The 14,492-nt window shown below is 41.9% G+C and overlaps 1 protein-coding gene across 1 annotated transcript in view; it reads right to left on the bottom strand.

Moving 5' to 3' along the window:
- LOC125481745 (3'-5' RNA helicase YTHDC2-like) overlaps positions 1 to 14,492 on the bottom strand; it is a 48,191-nt gene that overhangs the window by 13,373 nt on the left and 20,326 nt on the right. The window contains exon 5 of the mRNA XM_048593655.1: positions 3,651 to 3,786. Coding sequence (XP_048449612.1) covers positions 3,651 to 3,786 — 136 coding nt within the window. The remainder of the gene's footprint in view (positions 1 to 3,650; positions 3,787 to 14,492) is intronic.

Below are 14,492 nucleotides of genomic sequence, written 5' to 3'. Positions count from 1 at the left end.
AGCAGCTTTCCTGCTCCTCTGATGCTGCTTGGCCTGCTGTGTTCATCCAGCTCTACACTGTGTTATCTCAGATTCTCCAGCATCGGCAGTTCCTACTATCATAGTACATCCTGTTCTCTTGTTGGCTCCAAAATATGCTGTTCTAAAAAAAACTATCCTGAAAACATTCTATGAACGCCTCATCTAGGTTACTTTTGCCCATCTGACTTTTCCAGTCCATATACATCCCCAAGATTATTGCTATGCCTTTTCAACAAGCTCTTAACATTTCTTCCTTTATAGTGGTTACTATTAGCCTACACACCACTCTCACAAATGATTTTTTGGTTTATTATTTCTCATTTCTATCCAAATTTGGTTTCCTGCATTTGGGGCATCCCTACTGTGGTAATAATACAATTAACTAACAACCACCCACCACCTTTTCCTGCTTTTCTGTAATTCCTAGATGTCCTGAACCCTTCAAAATTTATGTTATCCTGCCACCATATCTCTGAAGTGGCTACCAGATTGTACTTATTTCTATTTGCACTCAGTCTATCTGTTTGGTTTCAAATGCTACGTACATTCAGATACAAAGCCTTTAGCTTTATTCCTTCACTATCATTACACTAATTGAGTCCTATGTTTGTTAGCTCTAAAGATTGTGCTCTCTATCCCTTCTGTCACAGTCAGTCAATCAAATGCTGCCTCGATGTCAAAGGTAATCACTTTCCCTTTGCCTCCATCTTGGCTCTTTTGCTTACGTTTGGACCAAGAATGAATCATGGTCTGGAGCAAAGTGATCCTGACAGAGTCTAAAATGATCAATAATCATGTTATTTTTAAACTGATGCCACTGGGAGATGTAGTAATTGAGTGGATTTTTTTTTTACAGCTTGTTTTGGGCAGCACTAAACTGAATTTTCCACATTGTCAGGTAGACGCCAGTATTGTAGTTGTACTGAAACAGACTGGTTAGAAGCATGGCAAATTCTGACACGTTTTCAGTTCAATGGTCAGTTCCTGTCAGAGTTAGTATTGTGTGCTGTGTCCAATGCCTTCAGCCATTTCTTAATATCAGGTGGCTTGAATCAAATTGAGTGAAAAGTGACATCCATGACACACAGGACACCAGGAGGAGACAGAGAAACATCAAGTATTCAGTATCTCTGGCAGAAGACTGTTGTATATGCTTCAGCCTTCACACTGATGTGCTGGCTCCACAAGCATTGAGAATAAGGATATTTCCAGTTCCATCTCCTTCAGGTAGCTTTTAATTATCTATCATTGTTTGGCATGGATGTAAGCACTGAGAGATAGCGGCAGCAGGCAGATACCTCATTTACATATGCCTGGTGCTGCTTTTGGCAGCTCACTTGCACCCCTCATTGGGCTATAGTTGATCCTGGTTTGACAACAATGGTAGAGGAAGAGATTACAGATTATGGTGAATACAGTTCTGGGGCAGATGGTCCACAATGCTTCATCAATACTCAGTTTTGAGTGATGAACCTGTTCCAAAGACATCCTATTTACTAAATAATTAGTGCAGAAGATGCTGGAAGGTTCTTTGTGTAAAGACAAGATTGTGTATCTATTCATATTATAGATTTTTTTTTAAAAACATTTCGTGGGATCTGGGCATCGCTGGAAAGGCCAGCATTTGTTGACCATTAGTAATTGCTCTTGAACTAAGCGGCTTGCGAGGCAATTTCAGGAGGGCAGTTCAACCATATGGCTGTGGGCATGGAGATACATTTCGGCCAAACCAGGGAAGGAAGGCAGATCTTCCCTTCCTTCAAAGGGCATTAGTAAACCAGACTTCGCTTTTTACACCGATCATTGATAGTTGTCAAGCCATTACTGAAACCAGTGATACGTTTCACAGCTTTAGATTCAACCGCTAAACTAGAATTTGAACTCATGACCCCAAACCAATACTGGGTCTCTGCATTATTAGACAGTAACATGACCACTATGACACCATCTCACCTCAAGAGACCCCAGTATGAGGTTAGAGGAATCACCCACTCGGCACTTCTGGCTGAATTTGGTTGCAAATGTTTCAGGTTGGTCTTTTGCTCTGATGTTCTTTACTCTCCCACCATTGAGGATTGGGATATTTGCGGAGCCTATCCCTCCTGCTAGCTGTTTATTGCTACCACCATTCACGTTTGGATGTGGCAGAACTGAAGGAATTTATCCTGATCCATTGACCGTGAAATTACTTAGCACTGCGATCACAAGCTTTTTGTCATTCATAAAAACGTGAACATAGAAGAAATGATGAGTAAGTTGGTGGCGTAACGGACAGTGAATAGATTTATCTCGGCGTACAACAGGACCTTGGATCAGATGGACCAAGGAATGGCAGAATGAGTTTAATTTAGATAAATGTGAGGGGTTGTATTTTGGTAAGGCAAATCAGGGCAGGACTTATACAGGTAATGGTATGGGCCTGTGGAGTGTTGCTGAACAAAAAGACCTTAGGGTGCAGGTTCATAGTTCTTTGAAGGTGCAGTCGCAAGTAGACAGGTAGTGAAAAAGGCATTTGGTACTCTTGCCTTTATTGATCAGTGCATTGAGTATAGGACTTGGGAGGGGCTCATGTTGTAGCTGTACTGGACATTGGTTAAGCCACTTTTGGAACACTGCGTTTAATTCTGGTCTCCCTGATGTAGGAAATATGTTGTTAATCTTGAAAGGGTGCAGAAAAGATTTACAAGAATATTGCCAGGATTGGAGGGTTTGAGCTATAATCATGGGCTGAGTAAGTTGGGGCTACTTTCCCTGGAGCATTAGAAGCTGAGGGGGTGACTTTACAGAGGTTTACAAAATCATAAGAGGCATTACTAAGGTGAATAGCTAAGGTCTTTTTCCCAAGGTAGGGGAGTAAAAAACTTGAGGGCATAGGTTTAAGGTGAGAGGGGAAACGATATAAAGGGGCAATTTTTTCACGCAGCGGGTGGTGTGTGTATGGAACGAGTTACCAGACAAAGTGATGAAGGCAGGTACAATTACAACATTTAAGAGGCATCTAGATGGGTACATGAATAGAAAGGGTTTAGAAGGATGTGGACCAAATGCTAGCAAATAGGACTAGATTAATTTAACATATCCTGTCGGTATGGACGATTTGGACCAAAGGGTCCGTTTCTGTTCTGTACAACTGTATTATTCTATGACAAGCAGCTTCCACTATTTTATTTAGAAGTAGTCCTAACTTGTACCTTCACAAGGTTGACACCTCATTTTCAGATACCCAAAGATTTTGTACACAATGTTGATGTGTAATCACATTCATTTGAAACATATATAATGCTGTTTTTTTCTGCACCCGGTATTCATTACAGTAAAATTGAATAAAGCTGAAATAAGTTTGTTCATTCTAACAAAATGTATGGATTACAGCAATATATCTTACAAAAATCAATTATAAAACTAGCATTAAGATGAGTACAAAGTAAGCAAAAAGTAATTAAAGGTAATAGGTTAAGACTCAAGCCTAAATTTGAGCAAATAGCCATGGTTTGGTACTACATCACCACCTTGTGGAAGAGGCTATATGGACAAACTACCCACCACTATTTTCCAATGTGCACTGGGGACTATCAAAGTAGCTTGCTGTTGGCATTCATTCAGAGAAGTAGCTCGAAAAGAAAACTCACCACTGACATTTTCACTTAAAATAAGATGAAAGAGCTGAGCAAAAGCATCAACATCTTTGTGCAGCCAAATATCTGATAGGCAGGCATCCATTTCTTTTATAAGCCAAGGCTCAAGAGAATTGAAATCCTTTTCATTCTGTAAAATATTAAAAAATAGAAAATTGAGAATATAATTACAAAACCACATCCATACATCCGGAGCAATATTTCAAATATTGAACAATCTTTATCTTTCAGATTCCACAGATTAATCAGTTAATTGTAGTTGGCTGAATTTCCCTTCATACATCTCCCTCTGGCCCTAGCTCATCTGTAGTAACCTTACCCAATGCATAAACAGCTCAATTAGCTGGACAGCCAGTTCACAATGCAGAGTGGCACCAGCAGTGTGGGTTCAATTCCTGTGTCAGCTGAGGTTACTATGAAGGACTCATCTTCTTACCTCTCCCCTCATTGAGGTGTGGTGACCCTCAGGTTAATCTACCAGCAGTTGTCTCTCTCTCTCTCTCTCTCTCACACATTAGAGAGCAGTCCTATGGTCTGATAGGACTCTGGTGATTTTACCTTTTTCATCCTAAATTGTTGTTTCTAGAAGTTTCCCCACCAGGAACAATAAAATAACTGGTCTGTAATTACTGGGACTATTGTTACAACCTTTTTGAACATGGGTGTAATGTTTACAATCGTCCAGTCTTTTGACACCACCTCCCAATCTAGGGAAAGATTATTGCCAGTGCCTCTGCAATTTGCACTCTCACTTCCATCAGTATCTTTGGATGCATCTCAACTGGTCCTGCTGCCTTTCAATGTTTCAATAGAGACAGTTTATCTAACATTCATTCCTTCCAAATCATTCCAGTGACTGACTTTCTTCCTTTGTCACCACACCTTGGGCACAGCTACCTTGCAGGCATAGGGAGATGCAAAGTATTCAACTTGACACCTCAGCCATACCTCCGATTTCCACATACAATCCCCCTTTTTGGTTCCTGTTTAGCCCTCCTTTCACTTCTACCACCCAGTTACTACTAGTGTACTAATAAAAGACAATTATTTCCCTTTATGTCAGGTGTCAGTCTTGTGATAATCTCCTTTCTTTTCTTCTCATTTTCTTTTTCACCTCCATCTGAAACTTACGTATTCAGCTTGGTTAGAACAAAGAACAAAGAACAATACAGCACAGGAACAGGACCTTCGGCCCTCCAAGTCTGCGCTGGCACATTTTGCCCTTCCATGCTAAAACGGTCTTCACTTACAGGATTCGTATCCCTCTATTCCCTTCCTATTCATGAATTCGTCCAGGTGCTTCTTGAATGCTGCTATTGTGTCTGTTTCCATCACCACCTCTGGCGATACATTCCAGGCACTTGCCACCCTATGCGTGAAAAACTTGCTTCGCACATTTCTTTTAAACTTCCCCCTTGCACCTTGAACCTGTGTCCCCTAGTAAATTGACCTCTCCATCTTGGGAAAAAGCCTCATACTTTCCACTCTATCTAGGTCATTCACAATCTTATAAACTTCTATCAGGTCGCCCCTCAACCTCCTGTATTCCAGTGAAAACAAACCCAGACTATCCAACCTTTCTTCACAGCTAAAATCCCCCAAAACCAGGCAACATCCTGGTAAACCTTTTGTGTACCTTCTCCAAAGCATTCACATCATTCTGGTAATGTGCTGACCAGAAGTGTACAAAATATTCCAACTGTGGCTTAACTAAAGTTCTATAAAGCTGCAGCATAATGTGTCTATCCTTATACTCAATGCTGGTTCCAATGAAGGCAAACATGCCATAAGCCTTTTTGAAGTACCTTACTAACCTGCGCTGTCACCTTCAGTGAGCTGTGGACCTGCACACCCAGATCTCTCGGCATACCAATAATTCTAAGGGTTCTGCCATTCACTGTATAATTTCCACCTGTACCTGACCTTATAAAATACATCACCTCAAATTTATCCAGATTAAACTCCATCTGCCATTTTTCTGCCCGTGCCTCCAACTGATCTATATTCTGCTGTATCCTCTGACATCCTCCTCACTATCCGCAACTCCACCAATCTTTGTATTGTCCACAAACTTACTAATTAGACCAGCTACATTTTCCCCCAAATCATTCATGTAGAACATGAACAGCAGAGGTCCCAGCACTGATCCCTGTGGAATTCCACTAGTCACAACCCTCCATTCCAAAAAGCATCCTTCTACTGCTACCCTCTGTCTCCTATGACTAAGCCAGTTCTGTATCAGTCTTGCCAACTCACTCGTGATACCATGTGATTCACCTTTTGTACCAGTCTACCATGAGGAACCCTGTCAAAGGCTTTACTGAAGTCCATGAAGTCAACATCAACCACTTTTCCCTCATTAATCATCTTTGGCATCTCCTCAAAAAACTCAATCAAGTTACTGAGACACAACCTATCCTGCATAAAACCATGCTATTGCTAATAAGTCCATTGACTTCTAATGGAGTATAGATCTTGTCCCGGAAAATCTTTTCTAATAACTTTCCAACCACCGATGTGAGACTCATAGGCCTGTAATTTCCAGGATTATCCCTATTGCCTTTCTTAAACAGTGGGACAACACTGGCTATTCTCCAGTCCTCTGGGATCTCACCTGCGGCCAAAGAAGTTACAAAGATGTCTGTCTGTCAATGCTCCAGCAATTTGTTCTCTTGCCTCCCTCAATGTTCTGCGATAGATCCCATCAGGACACGGGGACTTGGGTACCTTAATACTTTTTAAGATGCACAATACCTCTTCCTTTTTAATAGCGATGTGGCTTAGAAACTCACATTCCCTTCCTTAAGATCATCCTCTATCAATTCCACAAATGTATTTTCTATATAATACATATCACAAGCACACTCTTCCTTTAACTTCATTTCTGTCATCTTTGTCATCCAAACAGCTCTGGAATGATTTATTCTATCTTTCTCTTTTGAGAAAATATACCGTAACAGTGCCTGAACCATCTCCTCTTTGAAGGTTGCTCACTGGTCAGCGACTGATTTTCATATCAATTTTTAGTTCCAGTCTATCTGACCCAGTTCCGTTCTTGCCTCATTGAAGTCAGCTCTCCAACAGCTGGTCATTCATACTTTGGTTTGACCAACGTCATTTTCCATCATCATCCTTACTCTAATGAAAGAACGATCACAATCCCCCAGATGTTCCCCCAACTAACTCAGGAGAGGTGACTGATGATTGGAAAATTTAAAACATTATAGTAGCCTTGCTCAAGAAAGGTTGTAAGGATAATCCCAGCAATTATAAACCAGTCAGTACAACTTCAGTAAAAAAAAATGTGAAAGAACTGCGGATACTGAAAATCAGAAACAAAAACAGAAATTGCTGGAAAAGCTCAACAGGTCCAGCAGCATTTGTGGAGAAAAATCAGGGGTAACGGTTCGGGTTGAGTAACCCTTCCTCAGAATTGAGGAAGTGTGTGTGTGTGTGTGTGTGTGTGTAACTTTTGTGATGGGAGCATTTCAGAAACAGTTATTGGGATGGAATTATTAGTCACGTGGACAAAGGTGGGTTGATTAGCAAGAGTCAGCATAGATTTCTAAAGGGGAAATCATATTTAACTAGCTTAGAGTCTTTTGAATGGGTAACAGAAAGGCTTGACAAGGGTAATGCTCTCACAGTTGGTATTCGTGGATTTCCGTAAGACCTCACAGTGCCACATAAAAGGATTGTGAAGGAAGTCACATATCATAGTGGAAGTGAGACAGTACCAATGTAGATACAAAATTGGCTGAGTGATAAGAAACAAGAGTAACGGATATTTTTTGGGCTGGATGAAGGTTTGTGGAGTACCCCAGGGGACCGTATTGGGATATTTGCTTTTCCTGATATGTAGCAACGATCTGGATCTTGGTGTGAAGGGGACAATTTCAAAGTTTACAGATGACACTTAAGTTGAAAGAACTGTAAACTATGAAGAGGCTAGTGTGGAAATTCAGAAGACATTGACAAGTTGATGAAGTGGATAGACAGTAGCCAGACGAGGTTCAACGCAGAGAAATTCGAGGTGAGAAGTGTGATGCACTTTAGTCGGAAGAACGCTGAATGGCAATATAAAATAAGGAGTACAATTCTAAAGGGGGTGCAGGAGCAGATGAATCTGGATGCAATTGTCCATAGACCTTGAAGGTAGAACTACAAGTGGACAGCAGTTAAAGCATACGTGTCCTCAGCTTCACTAATAGGGGCACAGAGCACAAGTGCAAGTAAGTGATGTTGAATTTGTAGGAGACATTTGTTAAACCTCAGCTGGAGCACTGGGTACAGTAGCGGGTGCCACAATATAGGAAAATTTGAATGAATTGGAGTAAGTGCAAAAGCAATTTGTAAGAACAGTTTTTGGAATGAAGAAACTTTAGTTAAGAGTATAGATTGAAGAGGTTGGGACCATTCTCCTTGGAGTGAAGGCAGCTAAGAGGAAATGTGATACAGATTATCAAAATCATGAGCCGGCTGATAGAATAGATATGGAGAAGCTGTTCCCACTTGTAAACGGAACAAGAACAAGAGGGCATAGATTTAAAGTGACGTGCAAAAGAGGCAAGGGTGACGTGAGAAAAAACTTTTTCATTCAGCAAGCAGTTAGGGTATGGAATGCACTGTCTGGAAGTGCGATAGAGACATGTTCAACTGAGGCATTCAAGAAGGTACTGAATTAATATATATGCAAGGGTATCAGAAAAAAAGCATGATTTTGGCACAAGGAAATGATGCCTCTTCGAAGAGCTTGTGCAGGCACAATGGGCCAAATGACCTCATTCTGTGCCAGAACAATGCTGTGATTCATGTCACTTGATCTAGTTAAACTACCTTATTCTCAAGAACCATATCGAGCAATGCATAATTTCCCAGCACTCTAAAGACCCATCACAAAGGAAATACACCTAAACACAATCGATGAATGCTTGCCCCTCACTGCTACTTAGACTACCCCCATCCCAGTTTACATATAATGAGGGACTTTAATTACTCATCTAACTATGTGGTTTACATCCTTCTGGAATTTCCTTGCAAATCTGTTCCTCTACATCTTTCCCATTAATTGGTGGTGTATAGATTGCACCAAGCAATATAATCGCACCCTTTTTATTCCTTAGCTGTGGCCAAATTGATTCTGTTTTAGGACCCTCTGAAACCATAATACATGTGCTGAAATAGACCATTCAGCTTATTTACTCTGTTCTGCCTTTCAAAAAGATTATGGCTGATCTGATAAGCTTCAGCTCCATTGTCCTGTCTTTTCCGCACAATCCCTTATGCCTTTACAAATGAAAAATGTTAGTCTATCTCAGTCCTGAGCATATATAACAACACAGCTCTCTATAGCTCTTTGCAGTTATGAATGACACCGATTCACTAGCATCAGGAAAAAATGCTTCCTCGTCTCCAAAGACATCATACTGGGTTCAAAATGTTAAAGGTTTTTTCTCTCTCCACAAACGCTGCCAGACCTGTTCAGTTTCTCCAGCTCTTTGCTTTTATTCCCCTTCTCGGTCTTAAGTTGGCAATGCCTTATCCTGGGATGACGTTGTCCGATCCTAGACTATCACAGAATCATACAGCGCAAGAGAGGTCTTTTGGGCCAGCGAGTTTGCACCAACAAAAAAAAATGCTAAATATACACTAGTCCTCTTTTCCAGCATTCAGCCCATGCCTTGAAAGTTACAACAATTCAAGTACAAGAACATTTTAAAAGTTGAGGTTTTCCACTTCAACTCCCAGACAGTGCACTCCAGATTCCTACCACCATCTGAGTGGAAAATATTTTCCTCAAATCCCCTCTAAACATTTCTCCTTACAATTATTGATCCTTCAAAAGGGAAACAGTTACCTCATATCTACCTTATCCATGTCCTTATAATCTTTTACACCTCAATCAGGTCCTCTGCTCCAAAGATAACAACAGGAGCTTACGCAACCTCTCTTCACAGTTAAACTGTTCCATCCTAGTCAATCTCCTCTGCATCCCCTGCACTGCAATCACATCCTTCTTATTGTGCTGTGACCAGAACTGCAATCCACCTATGGCCTAACCAAAATCCTGTACAGCTCCACATAACCTCTTTGCTCTTAGAATCTATGCCATAATTGATAAAGGCAAGAATCCCCATATGCCTTCATAACTACCCTGTTAACTTGCCCTACCACCTTCAGGAATCTATGGACAAGCACCCCAAGATCCGTTTGTTCCTCAGAGTGTGCTAGTGTCCTGGCATTGATGGAGTACTCCTCTGTCTTGTTCTTTCTTCCATGCATCACCTCATATGTATCAGGGTTAAATTCAGGGCAACATGGTGGTTCAGTGGTTAGTACTACTGCCGCACAGCACCAGAGACCCACGTTTGATTCCAGTCTTGCGTGACCGTCTGCATGGAGTTTGTAGATCCTACCCGTGTCTGAGTGGGTTCCCAATGGATGCTCTGGTTTCTTCCCACAGTCCAAAGATATGCAGGTTAGGTGGATTGGCCATGCTAAATTGTCCGTCGTGTCCAGGGATATGGAGGTTAGGTGGACTAGCCATAGTAAACATGGGGTTACAGACGTAAGCAGGGGGAGTGATGCTCTTAAGGTCAGTACAAACTCAATGAGCTAAATGGCCTTGTTACACGCTGTAGAGATTCTGTGAAATTCCATCTGTCACTGATCTGCCCCTTTGACCAAGCTGTCTATATCCACCCAAGACCCTCTTCCTCACGCAACTACTTGGCCAATCTTTCTGTCTTCTGCAAACTTATTATCCTTCAACCGTCGCCTCCCACCTATGCCCCATCTCCCCCAACATTTCCTTCTGTAATGTTTGTACACATCATGAACAATAAAAAAGGACCCAGCACTGATTCCAGTGGTGTGACCGGACACCAGCCTCCTGTCACACAAACAGCCTTCTCACACCACCCTCTGTCTTCTACCACTAAGCCAAATTTTGGATTCAACTTGACAAGTTATTCTGTATCCCACTTATCATTCTCTCATGAATGATCTAGTCAAAAGCTTTGCTGAAGTCTATATAAATCACATCAACTGCACTATCCTCATCAACACACCTGGTTACCTCCTCGAAAAATTCTACCAAATTGGTTAGGCATGACCTCCCTCTGACAAAGTCACGCTGACTATCCCTGATCAGACCTTGTCTCTCCAACTGGAGATTAATTTTTTCCTTCAGATTTATCTCGCTGTAGTTTCACTACCATGGTGAGAGACTCACTCATCTGTAAATCTCTTTTCTTCTACCACTCTTCCTGAGAAGTGGAACCACATAAGCTGTCCTCCAGTCCTTGGGCACCTCTCGTGGCCAAACAGGAATTAAAAATTTGGGTCAGAGCCCTTGTAATTTCCACGCTCATCTCCTATAATAGCCTGGGATATAACTCATCCTGACGCTGGAGTGTGTTCACTTTTAAGCCTGCCAAAACTTCTAATTCCTCCTCACTTCCTATATCAATCCACCCAAGAATGTTTCAGTCCCTCTTCCCAAATTCTGTACCTACATCCTCCTTCTTCAAAGTGAACACAGAAGTCAAGTACTTGTTTAGCACCCTACCAATGTCCTCCGACTCCACGCACAGGTTGTCCCCTTTGACTCTTTTGGGCCCTATTCTTTCCTTTATTATCCCTGTCCTCTCAATATACTTAAAGTACACCTTCAGATTCTCCCTAATCTTATCCAACAGCATTTTCTCATGCAAACTCTTTGCTCTCCTAAGTGCTTTCTTAAGTTTACCTCTGCACTTTCAATATTCCATTACAACCTCTTGTTGATTTGCTCCCTTTGTACTTTTTTATCCAATCCTGAATATTCTCCGAATTTGTTCCTACATTTCACTAAAACGGAACATGTTGGATCTGCCCTCTCGCCAATTCCATTTTAAACACCCTCCCCCCATTCTGCTGTAGATTTATTCAGAAGTAACTGCTCCTAGTCTTCTTCGGCCAGATCCTGCCTGATTTTAATAAAATCAGTCTTCCCCCAAACCCAGCTTTTGCTTGCAGGCCATCCTTTTCCTTTTCCATAACAAAATTAAAACATACGGTTATAGTCACTATCCATTGAATATCCCCCCACTGCCACCTCAAACATCAGTCCAGCTTTATTACCAGAATTAGGTCCAGCGCTGTATGTTCCCTTATTGGACCCTCTACATCTAGATACAAAAAGCCATCCTGAATACATTTCAAGAAATCTGCTCACACCCACAAGCCTTTACGTTGTGACTAACCCAATTATTATGGGGAATTTGAAGTCTCTTAATATAATTACCCCATTATTGTTTTTACATACTTCAATGAATTGTTCACATATCTGCTCCTCTAGTTCCCACTGACCATTTCTGGGACTACAATAAGTTCTGAATAGTATGTGTGCTCCCTTTTTATTCCTAAGCTCTATCCACAAAGCCTGATTTGAAGGCCATTCCAAGATATCAGCTTCCTTTCTACAATAAACTGACTAATTAATATATGACACCACCTCCACTTTTATACTTTCTCCTGTCCTGTCTGAAGATCTTACACCCCAGAATGTCGAGTTGCCAGTCCTATGTTTCCCTCAACCATTATTATACGATGGCAACAAAACTGCAATTCCACGCCCTTAACTCCTCTGTCTTACCTGTAATACTCCTAGCACTAAAATATAGGCCATCCGTCTTGCCTTACTCCCAAGACTCAAATGGCTGAACAATCTCTGCCTTCCTTCCTTTATCAAAGTATGCAGTGTCCTGATTATATTAATACTCTTTGTCCTGGCCCTCAACTGAAATAATTTGAATTCCTTCCAACAGTACAAGCAAACAAGGATGTTGGTTTTGTCCTTCCTCAGAAACCGTCAGTGATCCAGGAATCTAAAATCCTGCACCAACTCTTGAGCCACGCATTCATTCATCCTATTCTCCTATTTCTGCACTCGCTAGCAAGTGGAACTAGGAGTAATCCAGTGATTACAATCATTGAAGTCCTTCTCTTTAATCTAGCTCCCTAAATTCTTGATGCAAGACCTCATCCCTCAATGTACCTATATTGTTGGTACCAATGCGTACCATTGCCTGTCATATCACCCTCCCCTTCAGGATACCCTGCAGCTGCCCTGTGACATTCCTCACCCTAACACCATTCTGTCATCACATCTGTAGTCACTGAAACGCTGGTCTGCCCCCTAATTAATCCCCTATCACTACCATCCTTGCTTTCATCTTCCTCCCCTCCTGTACAGTGATGCGCGTGAGGAACCAGCTCCCTCATTTGCTTCCAAATTGGAAAACCAATTTGAGGGTGGGACCCCAGCAGCCTCCTGCACTACCTGGTGGTCACCCATTCCCTTCTTTCCTCCAGTCTTGACACATTGTGACCACCTCTCTAAACATGTTATTCACATAGCTCTCAGCCTTGTGAATGTGCTACAGTGTGTCCAGCCAAAACGCAGAGCTCAAGTTTCTGCAGTTGGGAGCACTTCCTGCACACATATTCACATGGTCCATGACTTTCCATTTCCAGATCACATATTCCACTCAGTTGACTTCACCTGCCATGACTTAAACTTGAATTTAATCATACTTGCTAACATTTCTAATTACTCAAAGATACTGCCTTTAGCTTAACTTTAGTCTTTTTCTCTAATACTGATTTTTACTTATCCCTGGTGCTTCTCAGTTAATATCTTAATAATTCCCAGTTTTTAGGCCTTTATCTGCTACTGATCTGTGAAAGTAGCTAGGAAAACAAGACACCAGGAAAACCAAGAGACTTCTTTCTCCGACTTCACCTAACTCCCACATTTGCCAAACTGCCCTCCACTCACTGCTGGTTGCACAGAGGCTTCTTATTCAATACGCTCTTTACCTCAGCTGGTTTGAACTACAATAACTATTCAAATAGTTATTCAAAATACAGCAGCCCCACCCACTAAAAGAGATTTTTTTTACTATCCTCAGCCCTAAAACAGACCTGGTTAACTGTCTACCTTTAGAAGTAAACCCTACTAATCAGCTGATGTTATCAAAGAACTAACCGCAATTAGTACCATATTCCAAGGGAAGCGATTAACTTTTAAACTCCCACGCTTGCCAAACTGCCATACCTCAAACACTGCTAGCTACGCTGTTTCACAAGCTGAAACAACCTTTCCACATCAATCTTCTTAAATGCACTAAGAATTTTCTATGTTTCAATAAAGGTCACCTCTCAATCTTCTAATCTCCAACAAGTACAGAACTAACCTACTTAATTGCTGTTCGTGAGAAAATCCTTCCATGCCTAGGATCAACTGAGTGAACTTTGTCTGGGATAACAAGGTGTAGAGCTAGATGAACACAGCAGGCCAAGCAGCATCAGAGGAGCAGGAAAGCTGACGTTTCGGGCCTAGACCCTTCCTCAGAAATGGGGGAGAAGGGGATTCTGAAATAAATAGGGAGAGAGGGGGAGGCGGATAGAAGATGGATAAAGGAGAGGATAGGTGGAGAGGAGACAGACAGGTCAAAGAGGCAGGGGTGGAGCCAGTAAAGGTGAGAGTGTATGTGGGGAGATAGGGAGGATGGACAGATCAAGGGGACGGGATGAGGCTAGTAGGTAGGAGATAGGAGTGGGGCTTGAGGTGGGAGGAGGGGATAGGTGGGAGGAAGGACAGGTTAGGAAGGCGGGGACGAGCTGGGCTGGTTTTGGGATGCGGTAGGGGGAAGACAGATTTTGAAGCTTGTGAAGTCCACATTGATACCATTGGGCTGCAGGATTCCCAAGCAAAATATGAGGGCTGTTCCTGCAACCTTCGGGTGGCATCGTTGTGGCACTGCAGGAGGCCCAGGATGGACGTGTCAT

This window comes from Rhincodon typus, chromosome 3, assembly GCF_021869965.1.
Source record: "Rhincodon typus isolate 14 chromosome 3, sRhiTyp1.1, whole genome shotgun sequence".
NCBI lineage: Eukaryota > Metazoa > Chordata > Chondrichthyes > Orectolobiformes > Rhincodontidae > Rhincodon > Rhincodon typus.
Note: the sequence above shows the minus strand (reverse complement) of the source record. Positions and strands in the feature narration are given on the sequence as shown.